General features: G+C 52.1%; 6 protein-coding genes across 6 annotated transcripts; 3 read left to right on the forward strand and 3 right to left on the reverse strand.

Moving 5' to 3' along the window:
• Positions 1-412: 412 nt before the first annotated feature.
• BDZ83DRAFT_576167 (DnaJ domain-containing protein) lies at positions 413-2,195 on the forward strand (the record flags this gene model as incomplete). Its single annotated transcript, XM_060504897.1, is given in 3 exon segments — positions 413-532; positions 549-1,997; positions 2,064-2,195. 3 exon segments carry the CDS (start codon positions 413-415, stop codon positions 2,193-2,195), a joined length of 1,701 nt encoding a protein of 566 aa, XP_060365675.1.
• Positions 2,196-2,271: 76 nt separating this feature from the next.
• Positions 2,272-4,518, reverse strand: BDZ83DRAFT_301992 (peptidase family C54). Its single transcript, XM_060502257.1, has 4 exons — positions 3,459-4,518; positions 3,223-3,391; positions 2,939-3,166; positions 2,272-2,888 (listed from the first exon to the last, which is right to left on the reverse strand). The coding sequence occupies exons 1-4, from the start codon at positions 4,027-4,029 to the stop codon at positions 2,501-2,503; spliced, it is 1,356 nt and encodes a 451-aa protein (XP_060365676.1). The 5' UTR covers positions 4,030-4,518; the 3' UTR covers positions 2,272-2,500.
• A 490-nt stretch (positions 4,519-5,008) lies between these two features.
• On the forward strand, positions 5,009-7,602 carry BDZ83DRAFT_619511 (uncharacterized protein). Its single transcript, XM_060508123.1, has 3 exons — positions 5,009-5,318; positions 5,402-6,923; positions 6,982-7,602. The coding sequence occupies exons 1-3, from the start codon at positions 5,198-5,200 to the stop codon at positions 7,436-7,438; spliced, it is 2,100 nt and encodes a 699-aa protein (XP_060365677.1). The 5' UTR covers positions 5,009-5,197; the 3' UTR covers positions 7,439-7,602.
• On the reverse strand, positions 7,603-8,579 carry BDZ83DRAFT_619513 (histone H2B). Its single transcript, XM_060508124.1, has 4 exons — positions 8,276-8,579; positions 8,118-8,189; positions 7,975-8,062; positions 7,603-7,922 (listed from the first exon to the last, which is right to left on the reverse strand). The coding sequence occupies exons 1-4, from the start codon at positions 8,436-8,438 to the stop codon at positions 7,832-7,834; spliced, it is 414 nt and encodes a 137-aa protein (XP_060365678.1). The 5' UTR covers positions 8,439-8,579; the 3' UTR covers positions 7,603-7,831.
• Positions 8,580-11,006: 2,427 nt separating this feature from the next.
• BDZ83DRAFT_302150 (histone H2A) lies at positions 11,007-11,900 on the forward strand. Its single transcript, XM_060502258.1, has 3 exons — positions 11,007-11,316; positions 11,431-11,723; positions 11,778-11,900. Exons 1-3 carry the CDS (start codon positions 11,261-11,263, stop codon positions 11,831-11,833), a joined length of 405 nt encoding a protein of 134 aa, XP_060365679.1. The 5' UTR covers positions 11,007-11,260; the 3' UTR covers positions 11,834-11,900.
• A 647-nt stretch (positions 11,901-12,547) lies between these two features.
• On the reverse strand, positions 12,548-13,122 carry BDZ83DRAFT_751666 (complex 1 protein; the record flags this gene model as incomplete). The annotated part of the gene is made up of 5 exons (XM_060514086.1): positions 12,548-12,570; positions 12,625-12,666; positions 12,742-12,820; positions 12,888-13,020; positions 13,100-13,122. The coding sequence occupies 5 exons, from the start codon at positions 13,120-13,122 to the stop codon at positions 12,548-12,550; spliced, it is 300 nt and encodes a 99-aa protein (XP_060365680.1).
• Between the last annotated feature and the right edge of the window lie 228 nt (positions 13,123-13,350).

Consider the following 13,350-nt stretch of genomic DNA (forward strand, 5'->3'; position numbering starts at 1 on the left):
TCCTTACCTTACCTGAAGGTACGAGGTGTGGAGGGGCATCTGCAAAAAAAGAAATTCGATTCAAGAATTATGGATTACCTAAAGTCTACCTAGGCACCACACGGAAGTTCCATCCTTACTTTACTTGGAAATGCCTTGCCATCTTTACCTAATCTTGCCCAAGTCCCTTGTCTATTGTGATCATTTCTTTACCTTTACCTGCTGAATATCTCGATCACTGTTTCTCTTACCCTTTCTGCACAGCGTATTCGAATGATTGGACTGGTCGGTCGTGAGCTTTCACCAACCACGCGCCGGCTCCAACACGCAATTTTGTGGCAACTCTCGCCTGTCAAGGTATTCGGCGGTTCAGATTTAGCAAATAATAGAGCCACCCATTTTGCTGTACGCTGTGTAGCGTCTTCGGTGTGTCATGGGTGCTCAGCAATCCTCTGGCCGAGACCAGAGCGAAAGCTCCTCTGAGCCAGTCAAGACGTGTTACTATGAGCTCCTTGAAGTTGGGCGCGACGCCTCTGACGATGAGTACGCACTCGTTCCTCACTTTCCAGTGCTCTTGGGCTTTTACTTGGGTCCTTGCTAATCGATACCGGGCCTCTAGAATCAAAAAAGCTTACAGAAAACGAGCCCTTGAGCTTCACCCGGACCGAAACTTTCATGATGTCCAGAATGCGACCCGTCGCTTCGCTGAAATCCAGGCCGCATACGAAGTCCTTGCCGATCCCCAGGAGAGAGCTTGGTACGACTCCCATCGCGAAGCCATCTTACGGGGGGCCGATCCGACCGATTCAGGCAACAGCCCCGAGTACAACAACGTGAAGCTCACGTCCACCGAAGACATATTCTCCCTCATCCGCCGCTTTGACTCTACTGTTCCCTTCACGGACGGCACTTCAGGGTTCTTTGGCATTGCCAAGGCGACATTCGATCATCTCGTTGATGAGGAAATCGCTGCTGGCGTCTATGAAGTGGGAGACACTCCAGATTATCCTACATTCGGCTCCTCTACCGACAGCTATGAGCACACCGTCAAGGCCTTCTACAGCGCCTGGACCAGCTTCTCGACTTGCAAGACTTTTGCATGGAAGGACGAATACCGGCTCGTGGAGGCCCCGGATCGTCGTATCAGGCGTGCCATGGAGAGAGAAAATAAGAAGATTCGTGAAGAAGCCATACGAGAATTCAATGACGCAGTTAGATTCCTCGTCACTTTTGTACGAAAGCGCGATCCGCGTTACCTTCCAAACACACAGACAGCTGCCGAACGCCAGGAGTCTTTACGTTCCGCCGCTGCCGCTCAAGCTGCACGCTCACGTGCCGCTAATAAAGAGAAACTATCCGAGGCATTCGTTCCTGACTGGGCTCAGGCAAGGGATGAAGGCGATACGGCCGGCCACTTCTCGAGCAGCGAGGAGGAGGAATCAGAGGTAGAGGAGATCGAATGCGTTGTGTGCAACAAGATCTTCAAGAGCGAGAAGTCATTTGAAGCACATGAACGAAGCAAAAAACACGTAAAGGCAGTGCAATATCTGAGGCGCCAAATGAAGAACGAAGATATGGATCTGGGTCTACGTGACGCTCCTATCGCGCCCGAGAAGGCGACACCGAGCGACGAATCTGAGGAGGGGGATGGTACTCGGGGGCGCGGTGAATTGGACGCCGCAAAGGGCAAGGATGATACATCAGCAGAACAAATTTCTCATATCGATGAGACGGAGCTCACTGATACGTCGTCGGATAGTATCGAAGATGATGAGTATGCTTCGCGTGCCGAGGTTGAGCAGAGGCTATTCGCAGTCCACAATACCATTACCAGGGCGAGCGAAGGCGATGACCCAGAAGCTGCTGCTCAGGCTGTATCAGCCAGTCTAGAAACGTTGTCACTTGAAGATGACAATGGAAGTGGCCATGAGTCACAGCCAAAGAAGCTAGGGAAGGCAAAGGCGAAGCGTGAAAAAAAGGCAGCACGCCAAGCAGTGGAGGAGGCCGGAAATAACGGTGTGAGTCCCCGGTCTGAATATATCCTATGTCAACTCCGCCTTTAATCGCTGACAACCGATCCATAGAATACATGCATGGTGTGCAATGCATCGTTTCCTTCCAAAAGCCAGCTCTTCAGTCATATTCGAGATCTCAATCATGCCCGGGCACCCCCAAATGCAAAGGCCCCAGCAGGCGCTAAGAAAAAGAGACGCTGAGTCAATCTGTATCTAAGACTGAGCTGCCTCAGAAAATTATCCAACGGTTGAAGAGCAAACTCGCACCCCAGATCAAATCAATGTTCATACCAAACCAATCTGTGTTACCCAGCCTCGTCATCAAAGTGAGCATCCTTTGCGCCAATAATGCGACTGTCCCTGAATATGGCCTATAGCCTATCCCTAACCCAGCAGCTCCAGGCGAAGAAAACCTGTATCAGGCCATGTGCATTGGTGCGTTTTCAACGCCCATAGATTTCGGTCTCTGATCCTAACGGAAGGATCGTAGCAAACGACGGAGATTCTCAAGCGTCCAAGATGGTGTCACCGTCGTCATCACTAATCGTTTCCACTTCATCAATGGCGCTATCCCTCTCCCCTCCACCGCCTCTGGATACAGGGTCGTAGTCCGCAACATGGATCACTGCTTTTCCTTGGACGTGCTTCACGTTACGCCTCCACTCGATCCAATCGTCCTCATCCTGTATCAAGAAACCAATGAGCATGCTGGGGTCCAGCTCCCGAACATGTAGCCAACGTAGGCGTCGAGTATGGGTGGTATCAACATCTGCTTCACTATAGCGAGAAGGATCCGTGTGAAATGGGAGGGCAGGTCGAGTATGGTGCGGATCAAGGTAGAACAAGTGGGAACCTTGTGTACCGATGAAGTAGTGGGAAGAGGAAGGTCTGCCACTGCAATCATCGTGAGTAAGTAGTATCTTAATCTTGATGGAGGCGCCTACCCTGCTATGCCCACTGACTGTGGCATTTGGAGTGCGGCTATGAGAGCCTCCCAGTAGACCGGGGTAATTTTGTCAATTCCGAGCCTCGTACCAACCAATACGAGCGTAGGGTGGAACTGGGAGCCTTCGGGTTTGGCAATCTTCATGAAGTTCTCCTCGTAGACATCAGGTCCATCTCCAGTGGAGTACACTCGGAGAGGCTGGTGTTCTTGGGCATTGGCCAAGGCTCTGGTGTAGGAAATTAGCCTGTATGACTGCATCTAGCAACAATAACGCAAGCTTACTGAATGCAGCGAGCGGTGGCCGAGGGACCAAACCACTCCCCAGGGTATTTCCCACATGCCACTGCGCCATGTTGAACAAATTGGTGGATGGAATAAGGCGCTCTTGGATCGTCCGCAAATAAAGAAATCAGCTTTCTCTCCTCTTCAATTTTATCACCTCGTCGCCATCCTACTACCGGTGTCAGCGAAAGGGACTTGCAACGAAGTGATCGTCCAAACTATTCCAAGCAACTCACCGCGCCCTAGGTTGATAACTGCCATCGCATTTGCGAGTAAGCTTTGGCCTGACCGGATCATGCATCCCCAGCCACTGTCAGACGAGAAGCCGTTTTGATCCACCAGTTGACTTTTGATACGCATTGAGAAAGATAACGCAGACGAGGCTCGTGGATCTGTAGATTTTGCTATGGCCTGGAACTCTGATCGGTACGTCATCCAAAACTTGGATTCAAAGTCATCGAGAAATGCCGAAGGCCAGCCACCGTCCTGTTCCAGGTAATCCTCATCGTAAGCAAGCGAAGACGAAAAGCTACTAGACACAGAATCCGGGGGGGTTTCCGGGGCTTTGGCCGAGGCCGAAGCTGTCGCTAACACATGCGAGGTTTTGGGCTTGGTTTCGGTAGACTCGGTCGACGGAGGGGTTTGGCTTCGATTCTCTGTATCCTTGTCTTTGAGAGCCTTGGTGTTTAGCTTGTAGGAGCGACCCAAGCACCAAACTGGAAGATCACTCTGATGGTCGTTGGTAGGTTGGGGATCCCAAAACATCTGGACGATGCGACGATATCGGCCGAGGTCTACTGCAGCCATGGCGGATCCGTTCGACTGCAAAGCCTGGCCACAAAGTCCTGCAATATGGGACGACTCGTCCTGGAGAAAGACGATCTCGTATGCGCAGGCGACAACAAAGGAAATCTAATCGTTCTTCCTTCTGAAAGCTGTCGGTACGACTTTAGGGGAGTCAAAAGCAAACAGAGGTAAGTTTTGCAGATGACAGTGTAAGCTCAAACAGCTGGGCGATTACACTCGAGGCAATATCGATGCGAGGCCGCAGGGGTGGTAGATGGTCAAGTTGGTGAGTTGGTTAGTTGGGGAATGGTGGATGAGCAATGAAGATGGCAATGCCGTATTTAGGCATGCGCCGGGGAGGTAGGTAGAGAGAGGTGGACAAACTAGCACAGCCAGACGACCTCGCGCGATAGGAAGGAACCCTGCGTAATAGCGTAAAGATTACTTGCAACCCAAGTCTTCATCTATCTGAGCCGATGACAGGCGGACTGTCCCTGTGACGCATCAGCCGAACACAGCGGGGCTCTTGGTGTGGCAGTCAAGTAGCGCATCGCTGCACGATAATGTACCTAGGCAGCCTGTATCCGTAGGTAGGCAGGGTAGCACTAGGTATGGTGCCCCACGTTACGTAGTGAGGGGAGAATGGCCCAGGTCCTCTTTTGATCGGCAACTAATGCTAGAAGTACAGAATACCTGAGGTCCGAAGCGTTTATCTTGCAAGGCTTCCAGTGTTGCCTCAAGTAACCACGAAACCCACAGTATGGAGTGCCCAAGGTACCTGAGGTACTTCTATGGATAAGGTAGATAAGCCTCGTCTTTCGTGATATGTGCCCCGTCCGAGCGTTCTTTATCGATAACAGCTGTGACGATAGGTACCCAGCAACCTAAGGTACCTCTCCGTACCTTTGTGCAATCCTTAGGTATCAATGACGGTGCTTCCCTAAGTAGGTAGGCACCTAAGCTAAGGCGCGTACTCCGCTTTGTGTTTTCACCGGGACAGAATAGAGGTATGCATGATAGAAGGGTTTTTTTTTGACTGGCTTGCCACATCCCGAGTATATCTCTGACTTCAGCAGAAGGTGTCAGAGCTCCCACAACCACGCTTCTAGTTGACAGAAACTACTCCCTCACTATCCGGACAAGACATAGACAGCATTTCCATTGAACCTTCTTCATTGCGTGGGCAGCGATGCCGCGCGGTGGAAAAAGGAGTGGCGCTCGTGCGCCACCACGCAATGCCCCTCGCCTTCGCACCCCCGGTGGCATAGAGCGGCATGCACCCAGTTTCATTCCTGCGATGAGCTCAACCGGTCAGTATATGCCATTCTGATCGGGACTCGTCTTGGGAAGTACCTCCCATTGATGGTATCCAAATTAACCGGGTTCGCCACAGGATTTACATTGCAAGATGAAGCCCGCAGCACTGCTCATCGCTCGTCACCCTGGAGCAGTGATTCCAAACTACGCCATAGGCCGGTCGCCTTTATCAATACTGGAGCAGCAGAGCCTCTAAAACAGCTAGAGAGCATCTTGAAGATTGGCGAGGAGGATCCTACAAGCAGACCTCGAGGAGCGGAGATTGAAGGACAAAACACCACCACCCATGGCCAAGCTGCTGCCGACACACCTTCCAACAAATTTCAACCTGCTTTTTCGCTTGACGAAGCCCACACCCACGAGGCGATGCCAGTCGATGTTGCCGTCGAAATGACGGATACCTCTCTATACCCACGCGAGGCAGAGAAGGCTACGATCTCCAGAGTGGAAGACATCACTGGCGCTGAGGCTCCCGTCACTCAAGACACGGCATCACCTCTTCCCTTCTTCTTCGACGTCGTAGGAGAGAATCAACGGCTTGACACATTTGTGGATCAAAGTCTGACTCGCTCTCCGTCGCCTACGCCGTCCAATTCTAGTGAAGAAGTCATTCTGTTCAGAGGTCGCAACAAGGTTCCCAGAGACAGGCAAAGTTCGAAGTCCAAAGCCAAATCGAAGCTGAAGACTTTCAACCTGGGCGGCATTTCTACCGAGATCAACGTCCTGGAGAAGACCGTCAAATCAAAAAGAGACAGCAGCAAGAATGTGCCTGTGAAGACCGCGGGGAGCTCTACACAGAAACCTCGTCGAAATGCCGCCAAAGACTTGAAGCGACAGGAGGAAGATGACTTGGTTGCTGACTACATTGCCAACATGAGGGAGTATGGCGAAGACGAGGCTCTGGTGCCCGCGAAAGCCTATTCTCGCCGGGACATAGGTGGCTCTTTGAGTGAGTCTGAAGGCATCGATGACTCGTTTCAGACCGTCATAGCCACAAGCAAGACCGAGGATTTATCAGGCGCCAACAGCGATTCGGAACACACGACAGCAGAGGTTAGAAGAGAGCCCAAGGAAAGCGACAAGAAACCTATCCACACTGCCCGGAGGCGATCTGAAAGGGGCAAACTCATACAAGATGATCATGCAGTGATGGGCATTTTTGAGACGGATGTTTCCTACCTGGCATCACTTGAGCAATCTCATGCCGAAGACGCATCGCCGCCTTCGGATTCAAGCGACCAAGACGACGACGACATCTTCAGATCAGCAGCAGATAGATTTGCGAATGAGATCGATGATTTCGATTTCATGGACTGGAACCGCCCGGCGTTGAAGCCTAAGAAGGGCAAGGGTGCCAAAGGCAAGGTTCCAGTGTTTGACATTTCGGATTCAGAGCTAGAGGGCAAGATGCAAGCTGCGTGGAAGAACGATCGCTTGAAAAAGGCCGAGAGGAAGAAAGAACGTCAGGCCATGCGTACTATGGGGTTGCTGGGTAAACATGCGAACCCGGAGGATCTCAGAGTCAAATACCCGCACGGGATGGAGCTTGAACAAATCGCCGATGAGCTGAGAACATTCCTCTTGGGCACGCAACCTAGGTAAGTTTCGTACCCTTTGAGTGCACACAATGTGTTAGAAGCTGACTTGTTGCCGCAGTCTCACTCTACCGCCCATGGACAATCATGCTCGCAAGGTGATCCACGAACTAGCCAGCAAATTCAACATCAAATCCAAGTCCACAGGATCGGGTGACCAAAGGCGACCCATGCTCCACCGCACTTTCAGGACCGCTAAATTTGCCGACGAGGTCTTCGATGTAGCCATTGCTCGAGTCGGCCGCAAATACTTCCCCCGCAACGATACAGCAGTGCGTGCCGCCGTACAGAGGCAATCAGCTCGTAGGGGAGGAGGTGGTGGACACGCTGGCGTCGCTTATCGGGATGGTGAGGTCGTCGGCGGCTCCGCGCCTGAGTTGAGCCAGGAAAATAAAGGTCGCGCGATGCTCGAGAAAATGGGCTGGAGTAGCGGTACGGCACTAGGCGCGATGAACAACAAAGGCATTCTGCAGCCTGTCGCCCATGTTGTCAAGCGTAGCAAGGCCGGGCTGGGATAACACGTTTTGGTGGCTGCCGCCGCGTCGATGTCTTTGCGGAGCAGCGCGTTCGACGTTGGTTGGTGGGCGGCCCCTTCGTCAAAGGGGCTCGTGGAACGGGGTGTGCCTGGGAGCATAGTTTAGTAGATGTGCGCATCAGAGCACGTTTGCAATAGAGTGGGCTTGTGTTGATGTTCATGTGTACGATTTCATTCGTCCGAAAACCCTATTCTCAAGGTGTATTGTACAGCCCGCGAACCCCGTTTGACCGTGAAGACATTGCCCCCAAAAAAGCAAACCATCCGTAACGCATTAAGAGACCCCAAGGATATTGGTAACCTTGGCAGGTCTCATCATGACACCCAAATGCCAAGTAAAATCCAATGCCCGAAAAGAAAAGCAGTACAAGCACCCTTATTTCGTGGAAGAAGAGTACTTGGTGACGGCCTTAGTGCCTTCCGAGACGGCGTGCTTGGCCAGCTCACCGGGCAGGATGAGACGAACACTGCGAGTGGGGATTAGCTAGGTCGGTTTTGGGGCATGGTAAGATGACATACGAGGTCTGGATCTCGCGAGAGGAGATGGTGGACTTCTTGTTGTAGGCGGCAAGCTTGGAAGCCTCAGAGGCGACGCGCTCAAAGATATCTATGAGACGCGTTAGAAACGATGCACGTCGATATTCAAAGCGATTGATACTTACCGTTGACGAAGGAGTTGAGGATAGACATGGCACGGTTGGAGATACCAGTGTCGGGGTGGACCTGCTTCAGGACTGCGAGTATGTCAGAATATGTCGAAAGACATCCAGTATCGCGTTGATGACGCGACGCGCCAACACGAAATATTGGTGTCACTAACCCTTGTAGATGTAGGAGGAGTAGGTCTCCTTGCGAGACTTGGTGCGCTTCTTCTTGTCGCCAGAGGCGGCGGTCTTCTTGCCAGCATCCTTCTTCTCGGGGGCCTTGGAGGCAGTGGCAGGGGCCTTGGAGGCGGGCTTCTTGTCGGCGGCCTTGGGGGGCATTTTTGCGGTTTGGATTAGTGAAGGTGAAAAATGAGTACGTGAGTAAGTTGGTTGAAATGGATTGCGACTGGCGACCGTGGATGAAGCTGGATGATGGAGTGAGGAAGAGTTGATGTGGCAGGAAGAAGTTTGGGGGGGTGGGCTGGGTTTTTGTAGCTGGACGCGACGGGCTCCTGCGGCGTTACTGATTTGATGCGAGGACAGAGTGATTTTGGGGAGGGGTGGCCCAGGTGGGTGGTCAGTATCAGCGGCACACCGGGGCCTTTGGACTGGTGCCAGGGGCGTGCACTGGTGTGGCCTTGCCTAGTAAAATGGGAATCGACTGTCGTGGTTGGCTGGGAGGCGTGTAGGTGGGTCCAGATATGGAGGATCCGTAACCACCGCCCATGAAAGCGGCTACCGAACTGGGGTACTCACGCGTTCGCGCTAAAAAAACAAATACGTGACGCTCAATGTATTCTCTCTCTTTTTTTTTTTTTTTTAATTCGCGTATCAAGGAGCTGGCTGGCAGGGGACATTCGAGACTGCCAGAACAGGCCGCAACCAATGGCAGCGTCCCGTTACATGCAAACCAACAATCTCCCGGCCACGCAGAGCTACCAGGTCACGTACTTGCTTGCTACCGCCCAAGACGTCTGGCGACTCGTAGGAGCTAGCAAAAAGTCCACAAGCCAGATCAGAGATGCGCGCAAAGCTGCGACATCACATGTGTATCACTCTTGCAGCGTACCTACCTTACCTACGTGATAGTTGAGAACCAACAGGTTGTCTCATAGCATCTCTTCAACCCTCATACTTATAGGAAGTCGAGAGTAGAAGACTTGTAGCAGTCCGCAGAGAATTCGGGTCGCCATGCCAATAAGCCGCCGATTCGCCTCAGCCGGGCATTTCAATAAATGCCTGCCTGGTCCACGTTGCCCGAGGCAGTTTAGCACTCTGGATGAAGGCAAAATAATCTTTCACACACTGCGCTCTACAACTGCTTCTCGGGTGTGTTCAGTGGAATACGTGACACTGGGAGCATTCTTTGGGCTTGAGGAAACTCGCTTTTCTTTGACGCGTTTCTTGCAACGGTGGGTGCGGCTAAGAGCCTGAGGTAGCCAGAGCCTGGACTTTCTGTCTCTATTGGGCCTAGGCCCGCATGGCTCTATTGTAATTGACGGGGGGCTCAGTGACATTCTCTACTCATTGCGATCCATACACGCCTGTGACCTCAGGTAGAATGGCCCCTAGATGAAGGAAGCATGCCCGTGAGCTCGCGGCCTTAAACGTGGAGTACCTGGCCTGCAGGATGGTGTACACATCTAGCAGGAGCAAGATTGTCCGCTCTTCAGCCAGTGGAAACGCGATCAAAGGTAACGCGGTGGGCTCTGTAGTACATATCGGGACCCCTCCACTCCATGTCATCACAAGGCTGGGCCCGTTTGCCATAGAAACACCACGAGTGGCATGCAGGGGTCGCTGTATCAGGCACTCTATGAGGTTCTTTCCTCGATTGCGACGGGGTCAAACAGGACGCGGGGCAGTCGATTTGAAGATTTCTCCGGGCCCGATATGGGATGGAGCCGAACAATGGACCATATGAGGCCCAGGTTCCTGGGTCTCATTAGGCTTCTTCGCATGAGCTTACACCATGTATCGGACTCTGTTCGTGCTATATAGCGGGTTCCGGTAGATCTGAGATCCATTTGGATGCAAGTCATATGGGGTCGAAATGTCACTGGATAGCGAAGCATATAATTCGCATAAAGTAGTTGAGATGTAACCCATTTATCCTCCCATTCCAAAGAGATAATTGAGTGCGTCAAGGGTTTGGACATGTTTGGTAACATGCTTCGGGGTAACAACCTCTGCTCTGAAGTTTGCAACACTCAAAAGTCGATTGATTCTGCTGAGTCACTTTTCAAATCGAAACCCGGTATTTCTTTTTGCTGAATGAAAACACAGGTTGGAGCTGTACGAAAGAGAAAGAGGAATAATGTGTCATATTGTAGTGCATTGAGACAACACACGGCACCAAGGGCGGAAAAGTGCGTCGCATCAGTCCGACAAGTTGTAAGGTGCCCAGCTGGTTGTGTCGTGGCGGTTCGTCCAGGAAATAAGGTCGGAGGGGAAGGGGGGTGATAGGTAAGAGAAGGTGATCAAGACGTGGCTGGATGGCTGACTGCTTCTCCTAGCCAGTAAGATAATTCGAAAACCAAAATCCCGCGCAGAACGGGGGAATAAGCAGAAAGTGGAAGTGGGCTAAGAAATAAAAATAAAAAGACTTGTTAAGAAGGGGGAAGAGGACTTGGGCAGGTCCCGGCAATGCTTGTGGAAAAGAGGAGCGGGACCGCGGGGGTTTTTATTTCCTTGCATTGATCGCATCGGGACGCAATCGCTACCTTGCCTCTGTGAGTTTGTGTTAATGGAAGTCGTGTCTGACAGGCCGGCAGCCCACTTTAAGGCTTATCCGTAGCTTGCGTCCACCAAAGAGGAGGCACTGCTGAGAGCGGCGGCAGGACTGATAAGGGGTACGTGCCTTCCTTCTAGCCCGGGGCCCAGAAAAATGATGCACCGCACCTGCCTGCAACAGTCTACCACAACATCGAATTTCTGATTTGGGCTTAGCGCTAAATCGCGCGTTGGTGATCCGTGATCGAGCTCCTCTAACGCGAAAACTACTTAACATCTTCACTCCCCACCATCAACGCCCTTTCTTCCATCTTCATCTCACTTTTCCATCCCCAACTCAAAGCCAGCCTTCAGCCAAGTCGCTTTTTACGCGTCTACCTCAATACCCAACTTTTCCACACAACCCAACCCCAAATCCCAAATTCACAATGACTGGAGGCGGAAAGTCCGGCGGCAAGGCCAGCGGTTCCAAGAACGCGCAATCGTAAGTTATTTCTTTCATTTGGAGCTTTTAACAATAAAAAAGCCGCTTTTACACTCTGATACTACGTTCTTCAGTTCAAGCTCAAGCTTCATCCACTGACCTTGTATCCTACAGTCGTTCCTCAAAGGCCGGTCTCGCATTCCCCGTCGGTCGTGTTCACCGTCTGCTCCGCAAGGGTAACTACGCTCAGCGTGTCGGTGCCGGTGCCCCCGTCTACCTCGCCGCAGTCCTCGAGTACCTCGCCGCTGAGATTCTCGAGCTGGCTGGCAACGCCGCCCGCGACAACAAGAAGACCCGTATCATTCCCCGTCATCTTCAGCTCGCCATCCGCAACGATGAGGAGCTGAACAAGCTTCTCGGCCACGTCACGATCGCCCAGGGTGGTGTTCTGCCCAACATTCACCAGAGTAAGTTGGCCTTGAATCATCGATCCTTCCTTCAATTGCTAACGGTGTTTCAAGACCTGCTGCCCAAGAAGACTGGCAAGACTGGCAAGAACCAGAGCCAAGAGTTGTAAATGGGTGTCGGTTTCGGTTTTTTTCGTGCTGGTCGGCTGCTTTGGGTTGTCATGACATCGGGGTCACGGTTCAGGGTTTACGGTTGATTTTCACGTTTGGGTTGTACAATAATACCACGGCAGGAAGCTATGGTTACGAATGAGAATACCTTTTGAAGATCACGTTTCGCACACTTGGTTGAAGGCGCGACCTTATCGTGACGAATCCCATCGGATCAGTATGCATGCTGCAGTTTTTCGCAATTCGTCGTCCGTCTGCGGAATCGTAAGGTTCGGAAACCTGGATATATGATTGATGTGCAGCGTGACCACATGGCTGCTTTCTTGGATGGTTTCGTCTCCTGTATGATACCACAGAATGAACTACCGGAACCGTCAAATGGTTCGTGCCGCTACCACGACTCATTGCGACATGACGACTTGAGATTATGGTGATCGGATTACGGTGTTGTATTATAGACTTGTAGGGACCGGGGGGAGCTATACTTGTGGGCTGAAAGGCGTGCGCGTGGGCTTAGGCTTGGCTTGAATTAGCCAGCCCGGGCATATTTGTTACGGTTGTACATCAAGTGTCCCGGTCCATAGCTACCCGAGACAGTGTTGTCAAAGTAGCGTGCTGAAGCTTCCACGCGATTGCATTGCTACATCGTGCAGTCAAAACGTCGCATACGTTGTAATCCCAGTCTTTCTCCCTTCCGCGCCTTCGCTAGCTCTTTAGAATTTCAATGGGGGTGGCGCTATGTCTTTGTCAGAAGGAATTGGTGTTGATGTCTGCCACATTGGTGACTTACGATCAAGGATAGGTGCTCGGAGGTTGCGCTCAAATTTGGAACCTGTGCAATCGTTATCAGCATCGTCTGCGCTATTCGTGAAGTGCTGCGGTGTGTGGGAGAGGAATCGCGACATACCGCCGGGTGCTGTCGGGTGCACGTAGGGCTCTGGGTGCTTCCATTTAGACAGCAATTTCTCTGTCTGAGCCAAAAGTTCCTGCGAAAGCTCAGATCAGCGTCCCTTGCTCGTTTGGTTTGCGACGTCTGCCGACCGCATTACTTACTCTCTTTTGTCTGGAGTCCGTCACGGATCGGTTAGCCTCGAACAGCGAGCGGATGTACAAAGCTTGGCCTCTCCAGAGGTGGCGATGAACGGCCCAGTCGAGGGCCAGCTTCAGCGAGCGCCGGTACAGCGACCTGTCGTGATGACTATTAGCATAAAGGCTCCGTCCGATCTGAGTCGTGCATCTTCGACATCTTCGGGGCTGGTGCTCACAGTGCCGCTTGACGGGTCGACATGACGATGGATCGAAATCAATGCAATTGCTTCTGGGACGAGGAAACAATCGCGTTTGAAGCTGAAATGAGTGTATGGGCGTGAAGGTCGTAACATAGAAATGGGGTTGGGCTGCCAATGGCGCGTCGATGATTACGAAGTTACCGAGTATGAGGTGAGTGATACTGGTGCCAAAGGCAGGCCGGGGCGTTAGTATCGCCGGGTGTGGCCTGAGGCATAAAGGTATTGCA

This window comes from Colletotrichum acutatum (assembly GCF_030867785.1).
Source record: "Colletotrichum acutatum strain CBS 112980 chromosome Unknown BDZ83scaffold_40, whole genome shotgun sequence".
Taxonomy (NCBI): domain Eukaryota; kingdom Fungi; phylum Ascomycota; class Sordariomycetes; order Glomerellales; family Glomerellaceae; genus Colletotrichum; species Colletotrichum acutatum.